We start from the raw sequence: 14,848 nt of genomic DNA on the forward strand, positions 1-14,848 counted from the left end.
GGAGGCTGAGGCAGGAGAATCACTTGAACCCGGGAGGCGGAGTGAACAGTGAGCTTAGATCGCGCCACTGCGCTCCAGCCTGGCAACAGAGTAAGACTCCGTCCCCCCTCCCCAAAAAAACCAAAAAAACCCAAAAAACTTTGAACACAAAACTAGTATGTAAATAAACTAGTATTGAAGTAAAAGCAGTAGTCAGATTTATTGTACTTATAATTTTTCATTTCATAAAATTTTAATTTGGGTTTATTCCAGGCAATACAGAATTTTTAATTCTTCTGAAGAGATTTTGTCTCTTCATCCTTTATCCTTCCAGTAGAAATAGTACATAGAGACCAAACCCAGGCTGAATAATTTATTGCCTTTCTTTTTTTTTTTTTTTTTTTTGAGATGGAGTATCACTCTGTCATCCAGGCTGGAGTGCAGTGGCACGATCTCAGCTCACTGCAACCTCCGCCTCCCAGGTTCAAGTGATTCTCCAGCCTCAGCCTCCTGAGTAGCTGGGAGTAAAGATGCGTGCCACCACGCCTGGCTAATTTTTGTATTTTTAGTAGAGATGAGGTTTCACCATTTTGGCCAGGCTGGTCTAGAACCCTCAACCTCAGGTGATCCACCCACCTCAGCCTCCCAAAGTGCTGGGATTACAGGTATGAGACAGGGCTCCTAGCCTATTTGCCTTTCTTATAAAGTTACGTAATGACTTCATTGTAACTTGTCTACCTACTCTACATGCTTTTAGAAAGTAAATGGAATTTCACAACATTAGGTGCTCACTGTGTGTCTGGTACTTAAAGTCTAGGTCCTGGGGAGTGGAAGAAAAGGAAGTTATTTCTGTGTATTGTTGAAGACTTTCTTTTCTAATGGAGATATAATTAACCCTTTAAATTCACCCTTTAAATTTTTTTTTTTAATTGTGGTAAAATACACAGAACATTAACATTGCCATCTTAACCTTTTTTTCTCACACTGTCACCCGGGCTGGAGTGTGATGGCGTGATCTTGGCTCACTGCAACCTCCGCCTCCCGGGTTCAAGCTATTCTCCTGCCTCAGCCTCCCCAAGTAGCTGAGATTACAGGCATGCATCACCACGCCCAGCTACTTTTTGTATTTCTAATAGAGACAGGGTTTCACCATGTTGGCCAGGTTGGGCTCGAACTCCCGACTTCAGGTGATCCACCCACCTCAGCCTCCCAAAGTGCTGGGATTACAGGCGTGAGCCACCGTGCCTGGCTGAGGACTTTCTTAAAGTGGTTCCTCTTCGCTGGACTGTTGATGTGAAATCCTTCCCCTCCAGCGAGTTCCTGGAGCCCCAGCTCTGGGCTGAACACGCTGTAATGTCTTGCTGGTTTTGCCCTTGTCTTCCAGACCATGACCTGGTCGTTTGGATGGAACAGTTCTCTTCCTGTTTACTATATTCGAGAGGAAAAGCAGAGAGTTCTTCTGTATGTTTGCGCTCACACTGCAATCATCTACAACGTGTTCAGGAATAATCAATACCACCTTCAGGTATGCAGGGATTTCCTTCCTACAGGTAGAGGAGTTGTCTTTAACGTGTGTGTGGTATTTTGTTTTGTATCTCAAGGGCTGACTTAATTCTATCACTGTCGTATTTTCCCACTCTCCTTGGAACTAAAAGCAATCCTGTCTTTAGAAACACATGGTATTGTTTATTGTCTCTCCGTTTCTAATGAGAATCAACTTACAAAACAGCAGTTGATATTAATTTTATAGTGAGAATTTAAAACATCTGTATTTTTTACACTTCTGCAAAAATGTGGACAGCGTAGATCATATCTCCACAGATATAACACAAAGGGCAGCTATTCAGCAGGGTGCCGACCTCATGGACAGTTACACATGTCTCTAGTTTTCAAAGGACTTTCATCTTATAACTGTACCGAGAAGTGGGTATTCATATACCCATTTTACAGAAGAAGAAACTGAGGCTCAGAGTGGTTTAAGTGACTTGCCCAAGACTGTACTAGTAAACAATGACTCTACATCTCCTGTCTTGAAAGTGTTAAGTAGGTCAGTTGTCCTTTTATCCCTCCCTCCTTTCAGCAGTTTTGCTCATTTTCACCCCTCTCTGAGCCTCCCCCATTTGTCCTTCATGCCTGCCCTCCTCACAGCACTCTGCCTCCTTTGTTCCTGACATTTGGGACCCATTTCATTTTCATCATTTACCTTTCCAAGCATCCTATTCCTTGGTGTCTGACTTTCCACTCGTTGACCTGGTAAACTGTTCCATATCACCCTTTCAGTTAATGTGTGTTGTTACAGGAGCGTCCTTAGCTGATGCCTAGATCAAAAACACCACAAGGTATTTACCGAGGACCCAGTCAATACTCAGTGTTGTGCCAGGGACTCAAGATATCTGGGTGCAACTTAAGGAATTCACTCTCTAGAAGTCCAGAAATACACAGGTAGAAATCAGCAGGTAGCTCCCCTTGGAGCTTCATTGAATGCATGGCAGTGAGCACAGTGGTGATGGCAGAGAGAGAAGGAGAGATTGCTGTGGGTGGGCTCAGATAGTCAGGGCGAGCAGGATGCGCAGATGGGCTGGGGTGGAAGAAGGCAGGAGTCCAGCCTCACTAGGGCCAGAGGGCTGGGAGTGGCCTTGACCATCCATTCGTTTCACAAATAGTTATAGCTGCTATGTTTCAGAGTATAGGTCTGTAGTAATGAACAAAATAGATGTATTTCCTGCTCTCATGGAGCTTACAGTCTAGTACAGAGACAGACGTTAAACAAGTGAACACATAAATGATTATAAATTGTAACCAGTGCTTGAAAGGAGATGTGAAAACGCTCTAAGGGAGAAAAATCAGGGTAAGAGAAGACTTAACTTTAGATTGAGTGGGCAGGGATTGAAGAGGTGCTGTTTCTGCTGAGACCTGGAGGATGCGAATGAGCCAGCCAAAGACAGTCTGGGGGAGAACATTCCAAACAGAGAGAGCAACAAGTGTTCAGGCCTGTGTGTGGGGCCTGGAAAGAAGGCTGGTGTGGCTGCCCCACCATGAGGGAGACAGAGAAGGAAGGAGGGAAGAGGGGCCATTTCCCAGCAGGGAGTGCTGCCATTTGTGTTTCCAGAAGATTCCTCTCTTGTGTGTATAAAAGGATTGTAAGAAGATAAGAGTGGAAGCAGAGGCCGAGAATGGTGGCTCATGCCTGTAATTTCAGCACAGGCCTTGGCCGAGGAGACCGAGGTGGGTGTATCGCTTGAGCCCAGGAGTTTGAGGCCAGCCTGGGCAACATGGCAAGACCCTTGTCTCTACAAAAAATGTAAAAATTAGCTGGGCACGGTGGCATGTGCCTGTAGTCCCAGCTACTTGGGAGGCTGAGGTGGGAGGATTGCTTGAGCCCAGGAGATGGAGGCTGCAGTGAGCCGAGATTGTGTTGATGCCCTCTAGTCTGGGTGACAGAGTGAGACCCTGTCTCAAACAAACAAAAAGAGTGGGAGTAGAGACACCAGTGAGGAACTTTTTGCGCCAGAGCTGCTCAGAGCCCTGAAGTGAGCAGTGTTGTAGAGAGAAGAGGCCGGCAGCGTGACTCAGAGTGGCTGGGGAGGGGAGGGCCCAGATGCTTATCCTCCACTTGGGTTGGGAGTTGCCGCTTGCCTTGACCTCTAGGAGCCACTGTTCATGTGGGGAGCTTGTCTTTCAGGTGTTTGGAGGGAGAGAAAGTTTGAAAATCACCCACTAGGAAGTGGAGAAACCCCCAGGAAGGCCAGCGGGAACAGAATTTCCAGCCAGATGAGTGTTGAAAGGGTCTCAGATCTCTCTGTGGGGCCCCGGCCTTTGCTGATGGTGGCCAAGGCTGGGCCGCATCTTGGATGTTTCAAAGCATTTTTTCTCCATTTCCATAGGGCCACGCCAATATTATCTCCTGCCTCTGCGTCAGTGAAGACAGGCGGTGGATTGCCACAGCAGACAAAGGGCCAGACTGCCTGGTGATTATATGGGACTCCTTCACAGGGTAGGCTTCGTGTAGCCACTTCTTTTTTCCCTGAATTTTTGTAGAGTATCTGCCACTGTGTGATAGTGACAGAATGAGTAATGCCAATGCCTAGAAATTTGATTTGTTGGCGTTCCACAGTAGACTGGCTTATGCTGACTCACACTAACCTAGCTCACACAAGCTCAAAGCATAACCCAGATGGCAAATCTGTCATTTACAATGAGAAACATTACTTCTACAAGGACAGATTTTTTAGTGGCTGGTCATGCTGCCTCTTCTGGGCAGTTCTTAATGGTTGCTACCAAGTGTTCCTGTCTATCCCTGCTCCCCGTTCCATACATTTCTTGTTGGATATGTTCGATTTCTATCTGTTTGCCTGCCATGGTTTTAGGTACAGTAATGATGGGAGGCTTTCCAAAGCTGCTGTTTCTCTGCAGTCTCTCTCTAATTCTAACAACCCACCATTGCCTCCTTTCTTTTATAGTACAGACAGGGTCTCGCTCCATTGCCCACGCTGGAGTGCGGTGGCGCAATCATAGCTCATTCAGGAGAATCAAGCGATTCTCCTGCCTTGGCCTCCTGAGTAGCTGGGACCACAGGCGCATGCAACCACACCTGGCTAACTTATTTTTGTAGAGAGGAAGTCTTGCCATGTTGCCCCGGCTGGTTTTGAACTCCTGGCTTCAAGAGATCCTCCCATCTTGGCCTCTCAAAGCACTGGGATTATAGGCGTGAGCCACCTTGCCTAGCCTCTTTTTAAATATTTTATTTTATTGTATTATATTTTTGTAGAGATGGGGTCTTGCTTTGTTTCTAGGCTGGTCTTGAACTCCTGGGCTCAAGCCATCCTCCTGCCTCGGCCTCCCAAAGTGCTGGGATTACAGGCATGAGCCACCGCATCTGATCTCTCTTTCTCTCTTTTTTAAATTAACAGACTTTTATTTTTAGAACAGTTTTAGATTTACAGAAGAATTGGGAAGATAGTACTGAGGATTCCCATATACCCCACACCCAGCTTCCCACATTAGTTACATCTTACATTAGTAGGATCAATTTGCTGTAATTCATGAACCAATAATGACACATTATTATTAACAGACATCCAGGATCCCACCCAGGAGACCACATTCGATTTAGCTGTGATGGCTCCTTAGGCTCTTCTCGGCTATGGCTGTTTCTTAGACTTTCCTTGTTTTTGATAACTGACAGTTTTGAGGAGTACAGGTCAGGGATTTGGTAGAGTCTCCATCTATTGGACTGTGTCTGATGGTTTTCTCGTGATAAGCCTACCAGCCTTTTGACACACTCTGGTGTCTAAGAAATGAGTTGCAGTGACCTTCTTAACCTGGGGGTAAAAGGCAGGCTTACTTCGATCAAGCATCAGATAAACCAGTCCAGGTGGTGAGGGGAGGTTGACAGCCCACAGACTCTCTGGCACTGGAGCTGGGTCCGGAAGGCCGGGGTTCTGTACCCTCCTTATATCTGCTTCTGTACCTCACTCTCCTCCTTCCCCGGCTGGAGGCAGACTGAATGGAGTGTCTCTCTGGTATCAAGGTTGTCATCCGGTATTGCCTTTCTTCCTAACTCATCAAATTCACCTTTTCTGGTTCCTTTTCTGATAGTGCATCCAACAAGGAATGGTGGAATTTCCGTGGGCTTGAGCAGTGCTGCTCAAAGTGTAGTCTGCAGGCTGAGCTGATCTGTCAGCTGGTCCTGGGCTATGTTGAACAGAAAGTACAGAAAATGAGAGGGGGCCTTTGGGAACTTTTGTAGCAATTTGTTCTTGCTATGGTATTTTTATTTTGTGAAAGTATTTGACCTGGGCTGGGTGCAGTGGCTCATGCACTTTGGGAGCCTCCCAGCACTTTGGGAGGCTGAGGCAGGAGGATCACTTGAGGCCAGGAGTGGGCAACATAGTGAGACTCTGTCTCTACAAAAAATTAAAAGTTAGCCACATGTGGTGGTGCATGCCTGTAGTCCCAGCTACTCCGGAGGCTGAGGCAGGAAGATGGCTTGAGCTCAGGTGTTGGAGGCTGCAGTGAGCCATGATCGTGCCATTGCACTCCTGCCAGGGTGACAGAGCGAAACCCTGTCTCAAGAAAAAAATATGTATTGGTCTGCAATGGAATAAAAGTTTTTAAAAATATCTTTCACCACAGATAGTTTGCAAAGTGCTGGGCAAGAAGCTGCCTAGGCAGTTGGGGGATACTGTGGGGCTGAGCAGGCCACCTTGTATGACAGCCCTCAAGCAGGAAGCCGTCTTATCTGCCAAGGACATTGGGAGTAGGGCTGGTAGTTTGGGCTGTAGGATGTGCCATGGTGTAATCGATGAGAATGCAGTAGAGGTCCACCAAATGAAGGGAAGGAACTGTAGGGTTTCAGGGAGGGGCCTGGTTGGGGACAAAAAGCATGAGCCTGCAGCAGATGGTGGGTGGGGGAACGTGGTGATGCTTGTCCAGCCGTGCTGGGCAAGGGGGGAATAAGCATAGGGAATGTGACTGGTGGTGGCTTGCCTAGGTAGGAGAATTGGAAGGGGAGAAGGGAAGGGGCCTGGGGGACTTCAGAGTGACATGAAAGAGCAGGTGGCAGGAGGCAGGTGTGAGCGCGGGCTCTGGCGTCCACCTGGGTTTCCATGCCCACTCGGCCGTGGCCTGCTGTGTGACTTGGAGACCCAGAGAAGAAAGTGACTTTCCCATTTGTGAAAAAAGAATAATGACGTCTGCTGTTTTTTACTTTCCTCAGGCTGCTGTAACAAATTAGCTCAAACGATTTATTCTCTTGGAGTTCTGGAGGCCAGAAGTCTGAAACCAAGGTGTTGGCAGGGTTGGCTGCTTCTGGGGGCTGTGAGGGAGAATCTGTCCCAGGCCTCTCCCCTTGCTTCTGCTGGCTGCGGGCGACCTTTGGTGTCCCTGGCTTGTGGACGCATCCCTCCAATTTCTGCCTCCATCTTCCCATGACATTCCCACCATGCATCCATCTGTGTCTTCTTGAGGACACTGGGCATTAGATTTGGGGCCCACCCTAGTCCAGCACAACCTCATCTTAACTAACTACATCCACAAAGGCCCTGTGTCCAAATACGGTCATATTCTGAGGTTCTGGGTGGGCCTGAGTTTGGAGGGGCCACTTAGCCCATTAAACCCAGTGCACAGGATGTTGTGAGGATCACTAGAGCGCAGCACCAGAATGCAGCATGATAGAGGATCCTAGATGCGTTTTCTTTCTTAACTCCTGGCCTGAGGCAGAGAGCAGTCAGATTCACTGACAAGATTGTTAGGGCCTGGTTGGGTAGGTGGGTGGGGAGGGAAGAGTTCAACAAGTGAGTCCAGATGCACTAGGAGGTTAGGAAGAAGTTACGTTGAATGTTCTAGAGTGGGGGACACAGGAACTGCTCTCCCGCAGGTGACGAGTGACCTCCAGGGGATCGCATTACCCAGCCCTGATCCTCATCTGACTTGACTTCTCTGTGGCATCTAACACTTCATTTTCTGTGGCTTCTCTGATCTCACATCCCTACAATACAGGGCCTTCTGGCTTCTTTCACTTAGCATTGTGCTTGAAGGTTCATCTGTGGTGTGGCACGTGTCCTTTCTACGGCGGAATCACATTACATTGTATGGATAGACCAAACAATGTATGGTCTTTCATCTGGTTTTTTGTTTTGTTTTTGTTTTTGTGAGACAGGGTCTCACTCTATCACCCAGGCTGGAGTGCAGTGGTGTGATCATGGCTCACTGCAGCCTTGGCCTCTGGGGCTCAAGTGATCCTCCCACCTCAGCCTCCTGAGTAGTTGGGACTACGGGTACATGCCACTGAGCCTGGCTATTTTTTTTTTTTTTTCTGGTAGAGAGAGGGTCCTGCTATGTTGCCCAAGCTGGTCTCGAACTCCTAGGCACAAGTGATCCTCCTGCCTTGGCCTCCCAAAGTGCTGGGATTACAACTGTGAGCCACTGTGCCCAGCCTCATCTGTTGTTGTTGTTGTTGTTGTTATTATTATTATTATTATTATTATTATTCTTACTGAGACAGGGTCTTGCTCTGTTGCCCAGGCTGGAGTGCAGTGGCACAATGTCAGCTCACTGCAACTTCTACCTTCTGGGCTCAGATGATCCTCCCATCTCAGCCTCCCAAGTAGCTGGGGCGACAGGTGCACACCACCACGCCCAGCTAATTTTTTCGTATTTTTTAAATAGAGATGGGGTTTCACCATGTTACTCAGGCTGGTCTCGAATTCCTGGGCTCAAGTGATCCGCCTGACTCAGCCTCCCAAAATGCTGGGATTACAGGCGTGAGCCACCATGCCTGGCTCATCTGTTTAATTTCTTAAAAAAATGATTTTAGTACATTTTAATAGAAAACTGTTAAATTTAATGAAAACCAGGCCGGGCATGGTGGCTCACGCCTGTAATCCCAGCACTTTGGGAGGCCGAGGTAGGTGGATCACTTGAGGTCAGGCGTTCGACACCAGCCTGGCCAGCGTGGTGAAACCCTGTCTACAAAAATACAAAATACAAAATACAAAAAAATTAGTCACGCACAATGGTGCACGCCTGTAATCCCACCTACTCGGGAGGCTGAGACAGAATTGCTTGAACCCAGGCGGCAGAGGTTGCAGTGAGCCAAGATCGTGCCATTGCACTCCAGCCTGGGCGATAGAGCGAGAATTCATCTTTAAAAAAAAAAAAAAAGAAAAGAAAAAATTAATGAAAACTGATACATTTTCATGGAAAGCACTGGCTGCCATCTCCGATCTTAGTCTTCTTTCTAGAGGTAATCAGTTTGGTGTGTTTCCTTCCAAAACATTTGCTTTTGTTTTGAACACATATATATGGATATCTTCATGTAGTTTTTCTCTACAACATTGTTGGTGTGATCTTTTCCCAAACAAATCTGATTGTGTTGCCACCCTGATTAAAACCCTTTAGAGACTGTCCATTGTCAAATCAACTTACACTACAGGGGACATGCAGCCTGCATTAGGGCCCTGCGGACACTTCCCCCAGAAAGTGAAATGCCCGTTGCCTGCACGCGTAGCCGTCTGCAGCTGCCACACGCTCTCAGCTGCAAGTACTGGCACATCCAACTTAACCACAAGGGAAGGGTATTATCTCATGCAGTAGAAGGCTGCAGTCGGCCGGCAGAAGGGTCAGAGTCCTTCAGGGGTGTCTCGTCTCTGAAGCCTTTGCTGACCAACACCTTCACCAGACAGAGCTGCCCTGTTATGATGTTGAGCCACTGTTTTTTCCTTGTTTGTGAAACTGTCTCTCTACTAGACATGAAGCAACTTGAGGGCAGTGATTTTTTTAAAAACATTTCACAGTAAAGCATATCTGTGGTTAATAATGCAAATGCTACGTTAATATGAATTTTATGATATCCCAAGTGATTACTTTGGGACCCAGAAAAGATTATTCAGAGGCTGTTTTGGTTTTAGGATTAATATTCATTTTATTAGTGATAAATTAAAAACCATAGTTCTTCCTCCAGTTTTTCGCTCAACTTAAAAATCTTACTCTGTTTATAAATCTAGCATATTTTTGCAATCACCTTTGAAGAGGCTTTGATTAATGTTTGGCCCCACTTACAAATTTGGTTATTAACTCCTTTTAAATATGTAAAACTGCATTTCAATATTTAAGAGATTTAGTTTCGTTAAGTTTTTTAGTAGTCTGATTAACAAACAAATCCTTCATGGTACTTAAGTAATTACTGCAAATCTAGTAAATTAGACATAAATATGGTACATCTTAAGTTTCCTTAAGTGTTCTAATATTGTTTATAAACCTATTACAATTTTAATTTAAAATCACAAGTCTAAATCAACTACATATTTTAAATTAGCGTCACAAATCTAATCTGTTAGCAACTCTGGTATGTCAAATTCACTTAAACATTACAAATTCCTAAAAAATGAACAAATTCTCTTATCACAAATATGTTAATAATGCAGGTCTGACTGACTTCATCTTCTCTATATTCAATTCCAAGTATCTCCAGGGATAAGATACATTTTCTCACTAAGGATTTCACTGTGTTATTTCCAATCATTTTGGGATTGCCTTCCCAGGTGAATTTTTGGGGCTACTTCTCAGTGGGAAGAAGTTTCTCAAGTGACAGAGAACCAGAGAAGTCCTCAGCTGGGACACAGACTTGATGCCAGCCAGTTGGGACTCTAGTGTGACATACAGAGATGCTGAGGCCTGTTTATCTTCACTGTATCTAGGACTCCATAAACAACAACAACAAAAAAGAACCATGCAGCCCGCATTCCTGGTTTAAGTCTTGCCACCACCCACTTTTCATTCCAGCGGGAATCAGCAGACCTCCCCCAACCCAACCATTACAACTTCTATCTTCACATCCACTGCTTCTGTGCTTTGGCTGTCTTAGATACTTGCATATCATCTAATTCTGGGTATTTCAAGGCTGTGTTGGAATCATACAGCTCTAAGGTCTTGTCAGTAACACAGTATGGAAGTGTAGGAGCAAAAAATAAAAGTTCCTCCTCACCCAAACCCCATCTTCAGAGGAACCATTGCTTACAGTTTGGAGTCTATTCCTCCAGAGTTTTTTCAATACATACACACGCACATACACACACACGATTAGGATGATGCAATTGTTTTGCAGTGTGCTTTTTTCACAAATTTTGGTCACTTTCCCAATCTACCTCATTCTTTTTGAAGGCAGCAAAGTTTTTATTTTTATTTCTATTTTTTATTTTTATGCCTTTTTTTTTTTTTAGATAGAGTTTCACTTTTGTTGCCCAGCTGGAGTGCAATGGTGTAATCTCGGCTCACTGCAAACTCTGCCTCCTGGGTTCAAGTGATTCTCCTACCTCAGCTTCCTGAGTAGCTGGGATTACAGGTGCCTGCCACCACACCCGGCTAATTTTTTGTATTTTTAGTAGAGACGGGGTTTCACCATGTTGGCCAGGCTGGTCTCGAACTCCTGACCTCAGGTGATCCACCTGCCTTGGCCTCCCAAAGTGCTGGAATTACAGGTGTGAGCCACCATGCTGGCTTTTTTTTTTTTTTTTTTTTGAGGCAAGATCTTGCTCTATCACCCAGGCTGGAGTGCAGTGGTGTGATCTTGGCTCACTGCAGCCTCAACCTCCTGGACTCAAGCGATCCTCCCACCTCAGCCTCCCAAGTAGTTGGGCCCACAGGCACGTGCCACCACACCTGGCTAATTTTTCTATTTTTGGTAGAGACAGGGTTTTGCCATGTTGCCCAGGCTGATCTCGAACTCCTTAGCTCAAGCAATCCACCCACCTCAGCCTCCCAAAGTGCTGGGATTACCGGTATGCAACACTGTGCCCAGCCTAGTTTCTTATCATATGGTTATGCTATAATATCTTTTTAAACAATTCATGTATGGTATATTAAGGGACATATGTGTTGTTTGATTTTTGCTATTAGAGCAGTACCACGATGACTGTGAATTTTCATTGACCTTTGTTTACTTTTTCCATGATTTCCCTAGGAAAAAGTCGTAAGAGTGGAGTTCCTGGGCTGTAGGGTGTATGCATTGAAGGTTTTGATAGATACAGCCAAACTGCTTCTAGAAAAGTGCTGCTCCTTTGCATTCCCACCTACGTAGGAGAGTGTCCGATTCCTTGAGAGCTGGGACGTTGTCCTAGTCATCTTTTCATATTTACATCCTTCCTGCCAGGCATAACCTGGCACAGAATCAGTGCCTGGTACCTAGTGAATGAGAAACTAGAGCTTGTGAAGAGGGCAAACAGCAGGCCCATTGCCTTGAGTTAGGCTTGACTATTATTGTTGTTGAGGTTAAATTCGCATAACATAAAACTGACCATTTTAAAGCATACGGTTCGGTGACATTTACACTCTTATGCAACCATCAACTCTATCCAGTTCCAAAACATTTTCACTGCCCCAGAAGGACACCCTGCACCCATTACCTGTCTCTGTGGGTTTGCCTATTCTGGCCATTTCATATGAGTGGACTCATACACTATGCGCCTTTCGTGCCTGGCTTCTTTCACTCAGCATCGTTTCCAAGGCTCATCCATGTCATAGCATGCGTCAGTGCTTCATTCCCTTTTATGACTCAGAAAGATTCCACTGTATGGATAGACCACATTTTGTTCTGTTTTGGAGAGGTTTGGGCTGAGGTCAGACCTGCCCTGGGCCTCTCTGGGAAGCCAGGGAGACCTCAGCAAGTGTCGCCCCCCCTTGTCCTATTTTGCAGTATTCCTGTGCACACAATATTTGACAGCTGCCCTGAAGGGAGCGGCATCAGGGCCATGGCCATGACCCACGACGCCAAGTATCTGGCAACCATCTCAGATGCTGAAGTCCAGGTAAAGGCCCTGGCCCTGTTCAGCTCTGTTCAGGCTGGGCTGCGTGATGTCTGTGATATTCTCAAAAGACCAGACTCCAAAGCACAGAGTCTGGGCCTCTGTCCTTAGTTACTTGAAGTTTTGGGGTCACCACAAGAGGTGTAAGTTACTTCAGACTTCACAGACCTTCTCATGCCCGTCTCTCTACTGTCACCTACAGAAGGTATGCATCTGGAAGTGGACTTTGGCAGTAGAAACGCCAGCATGCACTCTCGAACTCCCCACAGAGTACGGTGTTCAGGTGAGTTCAATTGGAGCCTGTAAACATCAACCTGAAGTTATACAGGTGCCAGGCCAGGCTGGGCGTGGTGGCTCACACCTATAATCCCAGAACTTTGGGAGGCTGAGGTGGGTTATCACTTGAGGTCAGGAGTTCAGGGCCAGCCTGGCCAACACGGTGAAACCCTGTCTCTACTAAAAATACAAAAATTCCCTGGGCGTGGTGGCGCATGCCTATAGACCCATCTACTTGGAAGACTGAGGCATGAGAATTGCTTGAACCTGGGAGGCAGAGGTTGCAGTGAGCCAAGACTGCGCCACTGCACTCCAGCCTGGGTGACAAAGTGAGACTCTGTCTCAAAAAAACAAAAACAAAGTTCTACTGATGCCAGGCCAGAACCTACTTTTTGTTTCAGTAGAGTTGTGTTATGTTGCAGTAGAGTGTTTTTGTTTGTTTGTTTGTTTGTTTGTTTGTTTTTTGAGACAGAGTTTTGCTCTTGTTGCCCAGGCTGGAGTCTGGAGTGCAATGGCACGATCTCGGCTCAACACAACCTCCACCTCCCAAGTTCAAGTGATTCTCCTGCCTCAGCCTCCCGCGTAGTTGGGATTACAGGCGCGCGCCACCATGCCTGGCTAATTTTGTATTTTTTTAGTAGAGATGGGTTTTCTCCATGTTGGTCAGGCTGGTCTTGAACTCCCGACCTCAGGTGATCTCCCCACCTCGGCCTCCCAAAACGTTAGGATTACAGGCGTGAGCCACTGCGCCTGGCCTCAGTAGAGCTTTTAAAACCCTTTCATTTCCTGATCTCATTTTACTTGAATATAATAGCTAATATTTTTCAAGCACTTATGTTCCAGAGTCTGCTAAATTCTTTACTTACATTATCTCACATAATCCATGCAAACATGCTAGCAAAAAAGATATTATTATCTATGGAATACTACCATTAATTATTAAATAATTTGTCTAAAATCACCCACCTGGCAGTCTTTCTTATTCTAGAAGTGTGCTCTTAACTACTTCGAACCTTGTAAAACTAACTCTGAGGAGTATAGGGAAGTCATCATTATTGCTCCCAACTTACGTGAGGTGACTTGCCAAGGACACCCAGAAAGTTTCTATCAGGTCTCCTTATTTCCTGGGTCACTGCTCCCTGCTTTTGTGACTTGTCTTATTCATCCTTGCGTGCTTCATTTGTCATATATTTATTGAGTATCTGTTCTGTGCCAGGCACTGTGATAAGTACATGCCTGATTTGCAGGATCTAAAACCCAAACAGAGGGTTTGGGTGACTAGACTCAGCCAGGGAAATATGGTTATGCAGCCATATGTCCATCTTCTTTCCTTTCCCTCCAACGTTCCTCTTGCCCCTAAAAAATTTTTTCTTACTCCTTAAGGTTGTGCTAACACAGTAGCCACCAACCATATGTGGCTATTTAGGATGGATTTTTCTATTGCTGCAAAAAACACCATTGGGGTTTTGATAGCGATTGCGTTGAATCTGTAGATCACTTTGGGTGGTATCATCATCTTCGCAGTGTTGTCTTCCAATCCATGAGCATGGGATGCCTTGCCGTGTATTTATGTCTTCTTTAATTTCTTTCAGGAATGTTTTGTAATTTCCAGAGTTCAAGTCTTCACCTCCTGTAAATTTATTCCTAAGGATTTTGTGGTTTTTTGATGCTATTATAAATGAATTTGTTTTCTTAATTTCCGTTTTAGATTGTTCATTGCTAGTTATAAAAAGGCAGCTGATTTTTGTGTGTTGATTTTGTACCTTGCAACCTTGCTGAGTACACATGGTGATTTAAATTTAAAATGATTAAAATGAAAAAAATCTTTTTTGAGACAGGGTCTCACTGTTGTCCAGGCTGGAGAGCAGTGGCACAATCTCAGCTCACTGTAGCCTCTGCTTCCTGAGCTCAAGCAGTCCTCCTATCTTAGCCTCCTGAGTAGCTGGGACTACAGGTGCACACTATCATGCCCAGCTAATTTTTTAATTTTTTACAGAGACAGAGTTATGCCACATTGGCCAGGCTGGTCTCCAACTCCTAGGCTCAAGCCATCCACCCGCCTCAGCCTCCCAAGTGTTGGGATTACAGGCATGAGCCACCACACCCGGCCCTCTTCTTCTTTTTGCTATGCTTTCTTCTTGGGTATTGTCATCTATTCCCAAGGCTATTTACTTCCAAGACATATCCTGGTATCTTTCCTCTCCTTTCCACCTCTGTCGCCACCATCCTAGTCCAGGCCACTGTCACCTCTACCTGCATTATCTGGCCTGCTGGTCTCTCTGCGTTCACTC

General features: G+C 45.7%; 1 protein-coding gene across 5 annotated transcripts in view; it reads left to right on the forward strand.

Annotated features, from left to right (window-relative positions):
- The window catches only part of CFAP251 (cilia and flagella associated protein 251), an 84,331-nt gene that overhangs the window by 13,509 nt on the left and 55,974 nt on the right, over window positions 1-14,848 (forward strand). For 4 of the 5 annotated variants that reach the window (XR_008511722.1, XM_024256066.2, XM_054526286.1 and 1 more), the window contains 4 exon segments: window positions 1,364-1,504; window positions 3,864-3,973; window positions 12,173-12,284; window positions 12,484-12,564. Coding sequence is in view for 4 of the 5 variants with exons in the window: in XM_024256066.2 (XP_024111834.1) it covers window positions 1,364-1,504; window positions 3,864-3,973; window positions 12,173-12,284; window positions 12,484-12,564 (444 nt within the window). In the remaining variant the exon portion in view is untranslated. 5 annotated transcript variants of the gene reach the window in all.

The sequence above is a fragment of the Pongo abelii genome, chromosome 10 (genome assembly GCF_028885655.2).
Source record: "Pongo abelii isolate AG06213 chromosome 10, NHGRI_mPonAbe1-v2.0_pri, whole genome shotgun sequence".
NCBI classification, from domain to species: Eukaryota; Metazoa; Chordata; class Mammalia; order Primates; family Hominidae; genus Pongo; species Pongo abelii.